Source organism: Beta vulgaris, chromosome 5 (assembly GCF_026745355.1).
Source record: "Beta vulgaris subsp. vulgaris cultivar EL10 chromosome 5, EL10.2, whole genome shotgun sequence".
NCBI lineage: Eukaryota > Viridiplantae > Streptophyta > Magnoliopsida > Caryophyllales > Amaranthaceae > Beta > Beta vulgaris.
Window position 1 is genome coordinate 52,484,545 of NC_079206.1, and position 15,892 is coordinate 52,500,436.

The 15,892-nt window shown below is 34.6% G+C and overlaps 1 protein-coding gene across 1 annotated transcript; it reads right to left on the minus strand.

The window, feature by feature from the left end:
* Positions 1-124: 124 nt before the first annotated feature.
* Positions 125-15,521, minus strand: LOC104908366 (phosphatase IMPL1, chloroplastic). The gene is made up of 11 exons (XM_010697482.4): positions 15,051-15,521; positions 12,210-12,277; positions 11,186-11,319; positions 8,684-8,772; positions 8,072-8,129; positions 7,936-7,988; positions 7,458-7,556; positions 7,249-7,362; positions 6,124-6,225; positions 539-761; positions 125-161 (listed from the first exon to the last, which is right to left on the minus strand). Exons 1-10 carry the CDS (start codon positions 15,372-15,374, stop codon positions 663-665), a joined length of 1,140 nt encoding a protein of 379 aa, XP_010695784.2. The 5' UTR covers positions 15,375-15,521; the 3' UTR covers positions 125-161; positions 539-662.
* Between the last annotated feature and the right edge of the window lie 371 nt (positions 15,522-15,892).

Genomic DNA, 15,892 nt, shown 5'->3' on the forward strand with positions numbered 1-15,892 from the left:
AAGTGTTAATGCACAAAACACCACCAAAAAAAAGATGGTAATGTACAAAACAGTATTAAAAACAGGTGGTAACCAAAAAAAATCCTATTACATGTGATCATAATATAAAAAAAAAATCTTAAGATACTATAGAAATTATAAATTATTTAAAATTAGTCATATACTCCCTCCGTCCCATAATATAAGTCCTGATTCTGTTTTTACGCAGGAATTAAGGTTAAATGGAATCTTGTTTTATTTGAATAAAAAAAATTATTTTTATTGATAAACACTTACATTGCTTTTTTCTTTTTAACAAAAAATAAAAACTGTCATTTAATGTTGCATGGTTTAATGTGTAGAGGAGTTTAATGAGGTAAAAGATTCCATTTTGTCATTAATAAGGTGCATTGGAAGCTGAAATTATGATGACATTTTGGGAATTAAACTATTTTCATGAGGGTATTTTGGGTATAATTATTGATTGAAAATAGAAATAAGACTTATATTTTGGGACACCTTATAAGGAAACAGGACTTATATTATGGGACGGAGAGAGTAATAATCTTTGCATAATATTTATTTTCAACCAATAGATACATTATCTGATGTTAAAACAAAATTTTAACCCTGTGTGCACAGTTCTATTAAAGAGGAAAACCAAGGCACGAATCGGCCAAAATTCAAAGGTCTGTGCTGTAGTTCTCAGGCTTATACCACCAGGAGAAGTCAATGCCCTTCTCTTTTAATCTCTCTGTTGCTGGACTAATCTTCTCTAAAAGCTGCACTTACAGAAAACCAAGGAATCAGTTAAGAAAATCTTATCTGAGAACCAGAAAAAGCAGCACGCAGTTTTACAGGATCATCTTTATAAATTTCTCGAATTCCGCTTCAAAACGATGAGATGGGAATCGAACGATATTGCCGCCATTTACTCCATTAGTGAGGTAAAAACTGTAACTAGTATATATAGTAAAAAAACTTGGAGCGAAAATGAACTATGAACTGCAGTTCCACACAAACAAAGAACACTAAATCTGCTACTCCATATATATCCCAACGACGACGACAGAGATAAGTGAAGCAGTAAGCTTAATCAACTATTTGATGCTCGGACTTGCACACAAGATAAAGAAGTTAAAGCACTAAACTTGGAGGATCACACAATTAGCCTCACTAATATTTAATAGAGAAGAAGAAACAACATGAAAACACTCAACAGCCAGCCAAACATCCAGCACCAGTTGCCAAAGAAAGTGCCAAGTCTGTTTTCTCCCATCCAGGTGCAACCCATATTCTGTCTCCACATGATACAGGTATGAGGGGTCGACTGACGAGTCGGAGCATCACAGTCTCCAAGTAAGAAGGCATTTGAGGGTGATGAATTGAAATGGTTCTTGGTAATTTATTCAGAGACCACAGAATGAAATGTCATCCCTTGTGTGACGGTATGAAGGTTTCAGCAAGACACACATATCGGGTGGTAGATGTAGGACATGTAATTTAGTTTGGTTTCAGCAAGACGCGCACCAGGGAATAGATGTAGCGACATGTGATTTATGTTTTAACAACCAAAGAAGTGACTTCTCACATTTTTAGATGATTGGTCTCTGACCTAAACAGTGAACACAAACACCCACAGACCACATATAAAGCATGTTTCATTAAAATAAATAAAAACCTTCTTTAGGAAGTCTTCCTCCAATTTGCTTTTAACGCTTAATTCACTAAAAGATCTGGCATCTATCAGGTTTTTTCTGAAAGGGACAAGTTATTGCCCAAGCCACAATATAGCATTATCTTCCTCAAGATCAAACTATGCTATGTTAAGTACGACTCTCGTTTGCCTTCAAAAAAAAAACAGATTGATAATGAGGGGAGAGGGGAGGTTGGCAACTTCTTTTTAAGGAAAGTTCTTTTCTTACTTCTCCTTTTCGCATTATCACCATTATAGAGAACAAGCTTTAGTGATTTGTTTGGATGGCAAAAATTCAGCATAGAAGTGGGGAGGGGCATGTAAAAAGCAAAAGAATAAAAGTGCAACTCTTGATGAACATCAGCCAACGAACTTCCCAAAACTGAACAAGGACCTGCAGGCTACAGCTAAGAAACAAGAGTGTGTCCACATTTACACCATAACTTATTGTGTAACATCTCACATCCGCAAACGAATATGAGTGTTTCATGTCATTGTAAAACTCTTTCATGTCATATTATTGGTGTGTTTCATATCATTTTGGAATTGTTTCATGTCTTTGATAAAACTTTTTCATGTGATTATTGATATATTTCTTATAAATCATTTTCATATATAGTTTTTAGGCACATTTAGGTTGCATTATTCAAGCATATTAGTTCATATAGTTGCATTTTAGGTGTCATTAGCATAAAGTATCTATTTTGTGCTATATCATGCTTCATATGTGGTATTTTTAATGTTTCAGGTAGTTTTATAGCTATTTGGACACTTTTGAAGCAATTTTGAATGAATTAGATAATTCTTGCGGTGGAAGCTGATGAATTGTGGTTTTTGACCGATGAATATATGCTCATGGATGTTTTTCTTAAGCCTTATAATCATATGAAGTGAAGATAGCTTCCATGAGGATCGCAACATATCTTTCAAGAGTGAATTTGAGTTGAAAACAAAGAAATATGTTAGTTGCAAAGTGATAAAAAACGACACATGTTCACTCTTTTGATCATAACTTTAGTGATTCAAGTTTCGTTGGAAACCAGACTTGAAGAGCTTCGCAACAGTAGGCCACAAGCCCATAGATGATGCCTATAAATCAAGTTATGTATTTCAGAAAATGACCCAGCCCAGTTGTCACCGCCTAGCATCACCCAGCGCACAATGGACTGCTTTCTTCGCGTCTGTCGCAACTCTCTGCCTGGCCCGCTGGCCTACCAGAACCCAATGGGCATTCCGCACAGCCTTGTGCACGCAATTGGGTTCTTTTTGTCGGCCAATGGTTGTGTATTTTATTGTTGTCGTCAATCATCACTACTTTTCATCATCAACCCATCATCTAGCTTCCTCGTATTAGTTTATTTCCTTAATTCTTTCTTTTACTTATTTTTAGGTCAGATGATAGGAATATATAGATACTTAAAGGGATTGATTATTTTCCCTTATGCCTTATTTTCCTTTAGAATAGTTTTACGTTCTCTTCTCTTTTCCTCTATGAACCCTAATTCTTGTTTCTCCACAATGAAATCCTTAGAGGTATTTTATTCTTTTCTCTTTTATTGATCGCTTTCTTTAATTATGTATTCGTTCTCATAATTAGTTTTCATGTTTGAGTAGTTTGTTTTCTAGGGTTTTGGCAATCTATGTTATACTATAAATCATTAATAATATTTGTTGACAATTTAATTGGTCATTCATATCTCTAATTGATTAGGTTTTTATTGTTAATCTTGCAACCTTATCAATTGTTTGATTATATCTTGCTAATGAGGATTATAATCGAAAGATCAACTTTTGAGAGACTTACCTACAATTAATAATTCTGATTATATTAGTGATCATACTCCATATGTTGAACGGAGAGCGTTAGGTTCAACCGTAGGATTAACAATTGCTCTAGATATGTGACTAATTAAATTGTTGATGATCTTTTGAATAATTGTGAACTATAAAAATGGTGAACCATTGCCCTAGAACTTTTTTTATTTGATTATCATTATTTCGATTAAATCAATTCTTTCTATTCCAAATTCGTGACTTTCTTTAGTTTTCCAAACTTGAAAGCCAAAATAACCATCTTCTTGTGGATTCGACCCTACTTATCCTACTATATTGTTGGAAGGTTTGTTACGATTTATCTTTGATAGGTATACGACAACCTAATAATTGTATATTATTATTACAAACTTCTATGTTATTTTTTAGCAAGCTTGTATCATTTTCCCCTATTTTGTTATATTTTTCAACTCTTTATATACTTTATCATTACACATACTGATATCATTTTTCTTAATATGATTTATAAGAGAAATTAATCATATTTACTCAATTTTATGTCAATTTTCAGCAAGCTTTTATCATTTTCCTTTATTTCATTATCATTTATCAAATCTTTATATACTTTATCATTATTACACAAACTAATATCCTTTATAAGATAAATGATATCATTATTACTTATTTTTATGTCACCAAATCTATGTCATTTTCCCTATTTTCATTACTATTATTTTTCAATTCTTTATCTACCTTATGATTATTACACATACTAATATCATTCATAAAATAAATGATCATTTTAGTTGACTTTTATATCATTTTCACAAAATCTTTATTATTTTTCACCAAATGTATACCTTTTATACTTTGTTCAATATCATATTCAACCCTAAATATGTATCATTTTTCTAGAAACATGCAGTATTTCTAAACTAATTTGTATTAGTTTTCAATTAATCTTTATTTTTTAAATTAGTCTACAACTATCAAGAGATGTAGCCTACAAAAAAAGAGGTTTATAGTCTTTAGTAATTGAGAAAACAAAAAATGGAGTTCACTCTCCAATCTCAAATCAACCACTAAAATCACCACTCCTCTTCATCCCAAATCTCACGAGTCACATTCAAATCCCTAAAATTATCAATTGTTCACATTTTTTAACTCCAATTTAAGTCTAATGTGTTACTAATTTTTGCAAGTTTTGAAGCTTTTTGTCTCCTCGAAATTCACTCTCCACTCTACTTCCGATTTGTCCTCCACAACCACCGCAAAACATTTTCCAGCGAATTCTCGTCTCTCTCCAACATTGCTGACACTCTCCCTTCTCTCCTATATCTTTGCTGCACACGAATCCGCCACTATCGACATAATCTGAAGTAGAGAGAAGAGAAAGGAAGTGTTGAAACTCATTGAACGACTCTATAGATTGCTTTTCATCTTCTTAAGTGAGATTATTCTTGCAATTTGTTTACTTGCAATCATCTTTTTGATAGTTCGAAACAAATTTGATCGAATCTGAAAGCGTTGATTCGAATTTCATTCGCTCAATCACGGCCTAATTTAGTTCCCATTCATCTACTCCTTCAATTCGTTCATTTGAACTTCATCTTCTTCTTGTCTGGATTATCTTATTACAGTAGATATTCTTCATTCGAATTTCTCGTCTGGAGATTTTTGACATTGAATAAAGCGAAGGCATCATTGCAAGCTTGGCGATGCAAATCTTCAACCGTTGATTGAATTGGGCGAGTGCTGAAAAAATTGAAGAGATGGAGAAAAGGAGGTATGAATTCGAAAGGAAAACATGGAGGAGATAACGGTGGTGGAAGAAATTTCGCATGTGTGAGGTAAATGTTACACCATAAGCTAGAACATTGCATATTCAATAATACAATCACAAGATCTTAATATCATCCTCCCCTTATGCTCTATTAAAAGTTAGAAAATAAGATGTAAGGATAAAGAAGAGAAAGAGACATTTCCGTTAGTCGTGCCATCTCTTTCCTAAGACTTTTCTCTCTGAAACATTTTTATTTATTCTCCTTTTGAGGTTTTACCAAACCTTTTCATTAGTTTTTATTCACATTTGTTCTCCTCTCTCTACTTCATTTTAGATCTTAATATTGTGATTTTTCAATTACACCCTCTTCTATAAAATTTTCATAAATTATATGCTTATATCCCCATATTTTGGTTTGCTCTTTACTCCTCATTCAGTTTCTTCTTCCTTACATTTCCCCTCTTCTTACTTTCCTCAATTCACTTTCACTTCCTCATTTTTCTTTGTTTAACCTCTTTAATTTATTTCTTTACGTTTATTGTTTCATTTGCTATGGAAACAATTTCTTATAACGGTCATATTAGCCAGCCCCATATCTTTTTTTTGGGAACTAAGGCTTTGATGTTGTTGTTGTTTTATGCCATCTCTTTTCTGCTAAAAAAAGACCTTCAGTATGATGCAAAAAAAAAAAAAAGCTCCCACCCCATGTCGCTGGATCGCTTTCTCGTGCACAAAGCCAAGAGACGGTCTAAACACAACTCATTTTCCATCATCTCCAAGATTGTAATTGGTAATCCATAAGTCCACATATAAACAGAAGCAAATAACAGCTACAGCCTACAAGTATTGCCACTGTAATCAAGCATTCAATAAAGAAAGCGACAGAACTAACCTTTGAATGTAGCAAACCGTTGGAAACAAGAACAGACCTATCGTACACACAAAATTTGCCTCCATCCATGCATGTTACAGCTCCACCAGCTTCTTCAACAATCTGCATAAGCAGAAAATGTGTAAGATGAGATAGAACTCCAGAATCCAGATTTTAGAAGAACACAAGCTCCTCAGTTAGTCCTAAGTAAAAGAAGTAAAAAAAAATGTCCCTGTATCAGTATCTGGATTTCTTAATTCTTTCGAACATGGCACGAAAAAACTTTGGTCAAATTCAAGACACACGCGAGACATCAAAGTAGAAGAAAGTCAAAGTAACCAGATGCAAGCAAGATGATTGAAAAGTTCCATCTGACTGTTGAAGATTGAACTTGACAGTCACAGCATCCAGTATGATTTTATTTAAATTATACACACACATACAAGGTTCTTAAGCAGATGGATCAATTTCTTATAATTGTTATTATTATAGTATTAACAACACTTCTTCTCTCTCTTTTAGCAAATGTCTCGCCGTTACTTACTTGAACAATCCTTTCCCTTGTCCAAATAATTTCACTCCCACTTAGGCACTTACCCACCCTGAAGCAACGGATATTGCCTCCATTCATGGATTAATGCAACCACCATCACAAAAGGGACAAACCTACAATGATACTCGTGAAATGATAGGGAGCTATCAAAAAGAGCTAAGGGAATCTGGAGTTGAGGAGCAACAAGGAAAGATCATCATATGAGGCAAAAGAAAACAAGGCAGATTATAACTTTACTTCACAACCACTTAGACTAATAGGAGACCACAAATACTCATAAGCAATTGCAGCTCCCAATACAGCACAAATCACATGCAGGCCACTCATAACTCTGCACAATAAATGTAAATCATCATGTATCTAATTCTAAACTAGTGAAACCTTGAAGACAATCTTTCTGCAAAACTACATTGAGCCTGGAGGAAAAGCCTGTCTTAAATAACAACAATGAAAAAAAACAATTCTTGCAGCCCCACCAATGTTCTTGCCATAAGGATCAAAAGGAACAATGTTTATTGTTCAATCTACATTCTTATGCTAGACAATAGCTTGTGAACAGAAATAGAGAGGATAGAGAAGTAAAACCATATTACCAAAACACCAGCAGCCATGTCCCATGGCTTCAAACGATATTCCCAATATGCATCAGCAACTCCTATGGCTACATGGCACATATCCACTGCTGCAGCACCAAGCCTCCTCACACCCTATCCATTGAAGAGGAAACCTCTCATTCATAGTATGCATAGTTCAAATCAAAGAGCTGCAAGTTTATTATCACAAAAGTGATGAGATTTCATACCCGACTAATGTCTGTAAATTCCTTGAATAAATTAATATTCGTAACCCATGCATCATCATGTTCATAGCCAAAGCCTGTCACAAGAAGAGATCTCTCCACCTAAACAGATACAAACATGCGAGTTTGATTCAGAATTTCAAAAGAGACTATAAGACTTGGAAAATGATAAGAATTCGTTAACTATAAGATACTAAAGAGATGGTCCCATCCAAGATCAATGATACATGATACAAACTTGTACTCTGTTCTTTTATACAGCTTTGAGAGTTGAGACTCATGCCTTAAACAACCTCAGCAAAGACACTCCCAGAAATGCATAAGACATCATCAGTTTTCTTCCATATAATCCGAAAATGTACTTTTTAGCTGAACGATTATGTATAATTTATTGCAACTTGCAAGGAAATCTTGTATTCAAGCCTCCAGCAGACTGTTTACGTCTTTGCTAAAAAAAATCCGAGTTTGTAGCAACACTTACCAGATCAGTTGCACTAACTTGAATCCGTTGCCCGTTACAAAATGCTCCTCCACCTGACAGAAAAATAATAGATGTTATAATTATGCAAAATAAAAGGAAGGGAGCTGAAGGAAATCCAATCAGTAAAACTTCCCACCAGCAATTGCTGTAAATGTGCGAGTATTCCAGCACATAGCTCCACCAACAAATTCAACCTAAAAAATTGGAAACCATAAATTAATTATTTACTCACAAAAGTTTGATGCCAAAGAAAACTTTAAACTCTTCATACTAACCAGGTCAACATTCATCAGCTCCTCGTTTCTACTAAACATGCTAATCAATTTTTTTCTTTTGTCTTTTGTAATTCAAGACTAAGATAAAACAAAATTCTATTTTGATGGAACAAGAAACTGAACATCAGTGAAGCACTGAATTCCCAATAGGCATATGTCTGGACTCTGGAATGAAGTACCTGCAGCTATGACTTGGTAACAAAACCCTCTTCTCCCAACACCCAAGTGCATATGTCTGGACTCTGGAATGAAGTACCTGCAACTATGACTCAATAACAAAACTGTCTCCTCCTCAACACTCAAGTGCATAATTATAAAGCTACAATTACTGCTGCTGCAACTAATACTAATACTAATACTAATGCTAATACTGTAACTCCCTTAAAAAGATTTGTCTCTAGCTGTTCACAATCTTATCAGAAGCTAATCAAGCTAAACTCATCAGCAGCCTAGTCAACAAAGAATTTATTTACCACAGCAGCAGCTACTGGCCTCCCTCGGAACAGAACACCCACAGAAACTGCAAAGCTAGGATAACCATGAGCAAAATTTGTGGTTCCATCTGCAGATGAAATTTGATTCACATAAGTAACAAAAAGAGAGGGAAGCTAAGGATATTGCTCAAATTCAGAACTACTAGCTATTAAGTAAATTAAGAAACAAAGCCTATAGTTATGTCTTATCAAGACCATGAGGTAGAGAGACATAAAGTAAGCCGTCATATAGTCAAACTAGAAAAAAGAAAAACAAGGAAAAATGCAAATAAGAGACAAGCTTATGAGTGATAAATTGCAAACCTAGACCAGATATCATTTAAGGATAACATCGATAGTAAAAGATGTATGTGACTTTGATTCCCGTGTAAAAAATAAGACATGCAAGGAACACTACCTCAATTTATTCACATTTCATTATTTTACAAAGAAAAGGCACCGAAGCTCTTTAAATGATTCACCCCATTTGCTCATCCTCATCCATCTTCCCTGAACCACTAATTGTTGTGTGGCCTAGTTACTTTAATTAGACGAATCTAAGAACCAAAAAATCTCCCATACTAAAAACTAGAACACACCACGCAGTAGCAACCATATTCTAAAAACAAAAAACAAAAAAAGAACACATATCTCAAATACAAACTAAACTGTGAGAGACGAACAAAGAAAGCTCAATAGTGGCATTCAATTATGTTAATTGATAAACATCCTCAAACATATTTTCTAATAGCAACCAAGCTGTGCCAACTATAACTTTTAGTCTTTCAAATGCAACTTATTTGAATCCCATCCAGCATAACTACACCTATTACATAATGCTCAATCCAATCCGATCTTGACTAGCACCCAACCAAAGAAAAGTGGGTTTTGACCAAAATTTTGTTACCCGGAACTTGAAGTTATCCATACCTGAACAACCCATACGATATTTGGTCAAACATGACCCAACTCTATTTTGATTGATTGACCTGAAAACCATTGCATTGACGGCCATTTCGGTAGCCGAAAAAAAATGGTCTTGATGGTAATAAATTTATAACTAATTTCAGAAAGATGGTCTATGTAAATTCCCACGGTAATGGACCTCTTTCATCATACATGTGTTTATCTTCACAAAACCTCCTCGTTACCACTTAATACCACCTCTAAAGTTGTAATGGATGGTAACGGAAACTTAAAAGGAGAAAGAGGTATATGAGGATGGACAAGTATTTCCATGGACACTAGGATGAGATTTTCTTTATAAATTAAACCTAATTACTCATTCCCATTCCACGATTAATTAATAGTTTAATACTTATCGAACGGGCCATATATGTAATGATATCAGATTATAAGAAATTTCCTACATATAATAACTTCACTCAATTTAAAATGGTTTGCTATTTGGCATGTATATATTATTAGGATTTTATGTTCAGAATCACCTAACCAATAACACCTTTTGCTAATACTACCTAATACAATTTTTTTTTGTTTTTTAAAAGAACATTACTTTATAAAACCAAAAAATTTGAGTGCACTATCATTTGACATAATTCATTAGTATTTGTCGTGAATGCGGCTCAACTGAATTCCCTCCACTTACCTTCGACTGAAAACTTGATTTTACCTACTTCAGCCAACTTGAATAGACCATATACTTCTCTGTCATAAATTCTTTCCACAAGATTGAAGACAAAAGTTACACACTAAATTTCCTTCTCTTGCATAAACAAGTTATTGACATCAAGTTACAAGGCCAACCAATTACCTTAATGGAAAGCCAATCAATTAGATTGTGATAAATCAAGGGCATGCTTGGAATTAGAATAAAGAATAAGGGGGTAATAGGAATCAATTAGTATTACGGGATGATAAACAGGGGAGGTGGTTGGTGACTGTCAAGACTTGGTGGAGGAAAATATTACCCCCCATTAATGAGTAAAATAAATGCACTACAAGAGGTCAGGGAAACATGTCATCCCCATTTGAGAGAGATCTATTACCGTAATACCCTACAGTAATTTTCAAGGTAGAAACTACCCGCTAATTCATTCCAAGCATGGCATATAGGGAATCTTGAAGTTATAGAACTGAGGAAACTATCATGTAATATGCATGAGACCTAAAAGTAGCACAAAAGACTCTTAACAACTTGTCTAATGAAACAAAATATAAAGCTATTCTTCCTTGGAACAGACAATGTAATGTATGGAAGTGCTTAAAATAAAAAAAGGGGTGATTGGAATGGTATTATTTTGGAGAGGCAAGGATAAGTTGATGGACATTCTTTAGCACCTCAAAATAGGAAGCAGAGACAGACTACTTCTTGGCCAGAACAGCCTAGACACCCAAATTATAAAAAAAGGAATCTTTATCAATGTATATGACAGATAACTCCAAGACCAAGTGGTGCAAAAGAGAGCAGTCAGCAGAGAAGATAGCCACAGCCCACAGGATAAGAACATCAAATGTAACTAATGGAAAGTGAGAAATGACCTAAAGGATCAATGCACCAAAGATAATCAGAAGAAGCTTCTCCGATAATTCCTCCTTCTTCCCCAAGAATAAGATGATCCTTGAAGTTTGCCCCCACAACTTCCAAAATAGCAGCCTCACTCATTTTGTCTGTTCTGTACATTAAATTACACAATGATAAATTTCTAGTCCTTCAAATGCTGACAGAAAATAGAATGACAAGAAGTTACAGGATTTATAAGAACAAATTGTCAAGAACATGAATAATACGTTAGTTTCAAGGTACAAGGATGAAGAGTCAATAGTGCAGATGATTGGTTATCAATTGTAAAAGTTTACGACTTCAGAGATCATCTCTTTAGAGTGCGTCTTGAATTAAAATTTGTTGAACTCAACTGAAGAATTTTAAATTTTGCTCAACTTCATTGAAGTCTAAATGTTCTGACATATGTATCAAACTAAGCTGAATTTTGCTAAAGCTAAACTAAACAAACTTTTGCTTCTTGAAATTAACCTAACTAAGCAACATTAAGTCTTAAAGAAAGGGGATTAGAAAGTCAAGATGGATTCTGTGTTCTTTTCTGCAGTGATCGAGTCAAAATGCAACATAATCAAGCAAATCATGCACATATATGATCATGAACGACACAAGATACATGCCATGGTTGTGTGAAATGCTGAAGCAGAGTACTACATGTCTACAACCCAAGTTGAACCAGACTTCCCCCTTTACTGTGCCATTTGACATGTAGAAAGGTGGAGATGAGATGGGGGGAACAGCAACCAGAAAAAGTAACAGAAATGGGAAAAGTGGCAATCTTCTCTAGGGTCTGCACATATATAATATCAGTCAATGCATTTATCATTCTCTGAACTCCCCAGTCTACATAGCATGCATATATTAGCGACAAGTCATAACATGATATGTCTATATAGCCTCCAATAGTATTAAGATATCTTACACATGAAATGAGTACTTGAAAAACTCTGTAAGTGGCAAATGCAGATCATCTAAGAGAAGTTATTATCAATTAGGGGTCATTACTCAGTCACCAAGTCAGTGAGTCCTTTATAAGAAATTTTCCGAGGCTTGTTAACAGCATCCATGACTACCTGAAATAAAATATACCCAAAGAAGTTGAAAACTCAAAGGCTACCAAGATTACATTAGCAGCTTAAAGCATATAAACACCAGAAAAGCTATGAAGGATCTGTACACAATTAGTTTTACAATGTGCCATTAGACTATTCTGAAAGCAGCAGTTAATTGATATACTTTACAATCTAGAAATGCTAGAATATCCAACTTGGAATTTACTTTTTCTTGGGATAGATAAGAATATCATTAAGCAGCAGTTGCTTAATACACATTAAAATTTAGAATATGCAGCAGTTACCAAGGGTATATCACAATTCAGCAACAAAGAAAAGAGTCCCAGCACTCCCAAAAACCAGAATCCCCTTAAAACTTTTGAAAAGAAAAAAAGTACCATTTTCGACCACTCATTCGAGTATATTGCATCAGTTGAGTACAAGACACTACTTGGTTCCACATAGACTTTTACACATTTGTATGGGATTGGTACAGGAGAAAAGTGAGATTTGAGGACTCCCTCAGAAGTCATTGAACTTGTTTCATCTTTTCCGAACATGCATAAAGTCCGTCCACAAGAGATATAATACTCAACTACTGGTGAACCACTCTTCTCTTCAAGAATATCTAACAAATTTTTATACTACTTGTCAACTACATAAGATAAGACTCTCCCCTTCTGTTGTGAAATGAAAAGAAACCCAAACATCTTAAGTAATGTTGCTTTGTCCTGGAAAGTCCACTCATCTGTTTTCTAACATGTCACAGTAACAGATAAAGATTTGAAAAAAAAATTGAAATTTACCCTGTCCCTATGTTGTAGGCCATGACTGTATCTTAGACCGTCACTGAAACATATACCACTTCATCAAATTAGTAAATCACATTATCAATTCCATATTACCCTTAATGAGAGCGTTGCCCAGTTCACAGCGAACATAAAAAAAATTTGTTTATAACACCAAAATATGTAGCACATCAAACCAAGAAGTAGTATATTAACATGAAAAGGTAATATATTGAAATTAAAAATATCGTTGTCTTACTATAGCTTATCAATGTTCGTTATACCTTATAGGCTTATACGTAGATTCTTTTAAACTACTTTTTATTATTTAACATACGACATTTATGATTATATATACTACTTTTTTAAAAGAATATACTACCAATCAGTGGTATGAACACTATAGCCTTTAAAGCAGCTATGAACCGAACATGTCTCCCCTTAATGATGGCTTCAACTAAGAATTTCGAAGGTAGAAAATATTGGTATGGTTTTGACGTAAAATTTAAATAGTGAAGAACAATTATGGTAACTATAACTTAAAACCTTAAAAATGATCCTCAATCAAATACTATAGCCTATTTATTAGAGACGAAGCGAGTCGAATTTCTCCATATATCGCATTATCTGCATTAGATATCGTTGTTGAACATCAACCAATTTTTCTTAATTAGCCAAGCAAGTATCAAGCTAATATGACCTACTAAATGAGCATCAATCAAATTGGAAGTGAACAACAACTCAAGGCAGCTTAATCAGCAGCAAGCAGGGTTTTCTTTCTATTGCTTATGGGAACCTCTTCCCAATTCCCAGAAAATAATAGTACTACCTCCATTATGCTATACACGCAGCATATTCCTTTTTCGGATGTTTCATAATACTTGCAATATATATCTTGTTGGAAAAATTCACAAGGAGGCCAACTATTACCTATCTTATTTTATTGGGCATTTCTACGTAGTACCCCTATTTTTTCGAAATTCTACGTTGTACCCGACCTTTTTGAACTCCACACATTGTACCCCTAAAGTCTCTAAAGTCGAAACGTCACTCAGAATACCCTTACTAATAAAAATTTCTACTCTAAATCTCATTTAGTCTTTAATTTCAGGTTATATTCCAAACCTCATTAATCTAACAAGACTCCAAAATCCTACTCTATGCCCACAAGGTAAGAAAGTCCCAAAATCATACTTTTTTTATATCGTGTATAAGGGTATTTTGTGTAACGTTGATAAATCATAGGGGTACAACATGGAAATTTCAAAAACATCGGGTACAACATAGGGTTTCGTTAAACACAGGGGTACTATGTAGAAAAATCCTATTTTATAAGTCTCGTTTATGGATTATTCCCTGCAAGTCCCGAATTTACTATCTTGTGATTTTCATAGCTCCTTCTAACCGGTTTAGAAGGTAAGTTTTTTAAACATTTACCATCTTCGAATACTTCCGATAAGTGATAGAGACCTATAAACTGGGACCTAAGTTTAAAAATCTTAGCTTTTAAACCGGTTATAACTTATAAGTAATTCAGGACCTATAAAAATCACAAATGGTAAACTTAAAACCTGCATGGAATCATTCATAGTTAGAACTTATAAAAAAATAGTTTAATAATAGGCCCCCTTGTAAATTTTTCCCATCTTGTTTGATAAACTTTTTAATGCAAACACACTTGTGCCTTCACTTACCCCACTAATCTACCACAGTGTGTTGCACTTCTTTCTTTTTATTTTTGATCATATGGGTTCATGTGTTACTTTCTGTTAAGATAGATTACTCCTAAATCTATCCTAACACTTTCCTGTGTTGCATGTATTGCGAAATGGAGATAGTACTATTAATAGTACTACTACTAACTAACACCCAGACCCCCATTGAAAACAAAATTACCTCCTGCACAACCACAGTTCTCAAATTTCACAATCTAAAATACATTAGCAAAAAAAAAAAAAACAAGAAATTAAGCAGAAAACTTAATAATTTAGAATTAAACTTTAAACCTCAGCACCAGTTTTGGCAGCTTTTTCAACAACCCGAAGCAGTTCATTCACGGGAATTGGGCCGGTTGATTCGGCCCCCACTTTGGGAAATTGGGTCTCTGACAAAACAGCACTAGTGCAGAGTGATACTCTTGACGAAGATGAAGGTGTTGGGTTCAACGAAAGTGCCCCGCCAAAAATCCCATTTTTCAGGGATTTTGTAAATTTTAGATGACGAGAAAATGCAGATGATTGATGGGTTTTGTGATTAAAAGTTGTAAATGAAGTGGGTAATTGGTGAAATTTTGAGGGGGTTATTGAAGATGAGATTAAGCACCTCCCCATTACTAGTTGGATTGATCAGTGACACAACAATATTTGCACGGTTTCAGTTTTCAGTGAGTGAAGGTGAACCAAGTTGTGCCGTTTATATGGATGGACGTTGTAATCTAAACCATTTGGTTTGTAGCGGAGTTAAACTTGTGTGACAGTTTGAGACCCCGACTCTCCGAGTAAGGAATAAGGATAAAGATAATGCCTGAGTTGAGCAGGTTACAATAGGATAATGAGTCGGACCGGGTTCGAATCGGATCGGGCTTTAAAAATTGTTTATTGGTCGGGTTGGGTCAAAATTTTGTGCCAAAATCCGCTATTCGGGCCAAAAAGAACAACATTGGGTCGGGTCAAAAAATAGACTGAATAGTCATTTTTGGCTTGCCCAAAGCCAAAAAAACCCGCCCGCAATCGGCCCGGGCAGGTCCGCTGGCTGAGCTTTTTTTATCAGCTCTAGATTACGAGCACTTTGAATTTGACTTGGTCAACGTTTGGTTAAAACTTGGTTTGGTTTGGTTCGGTTCGAAGCC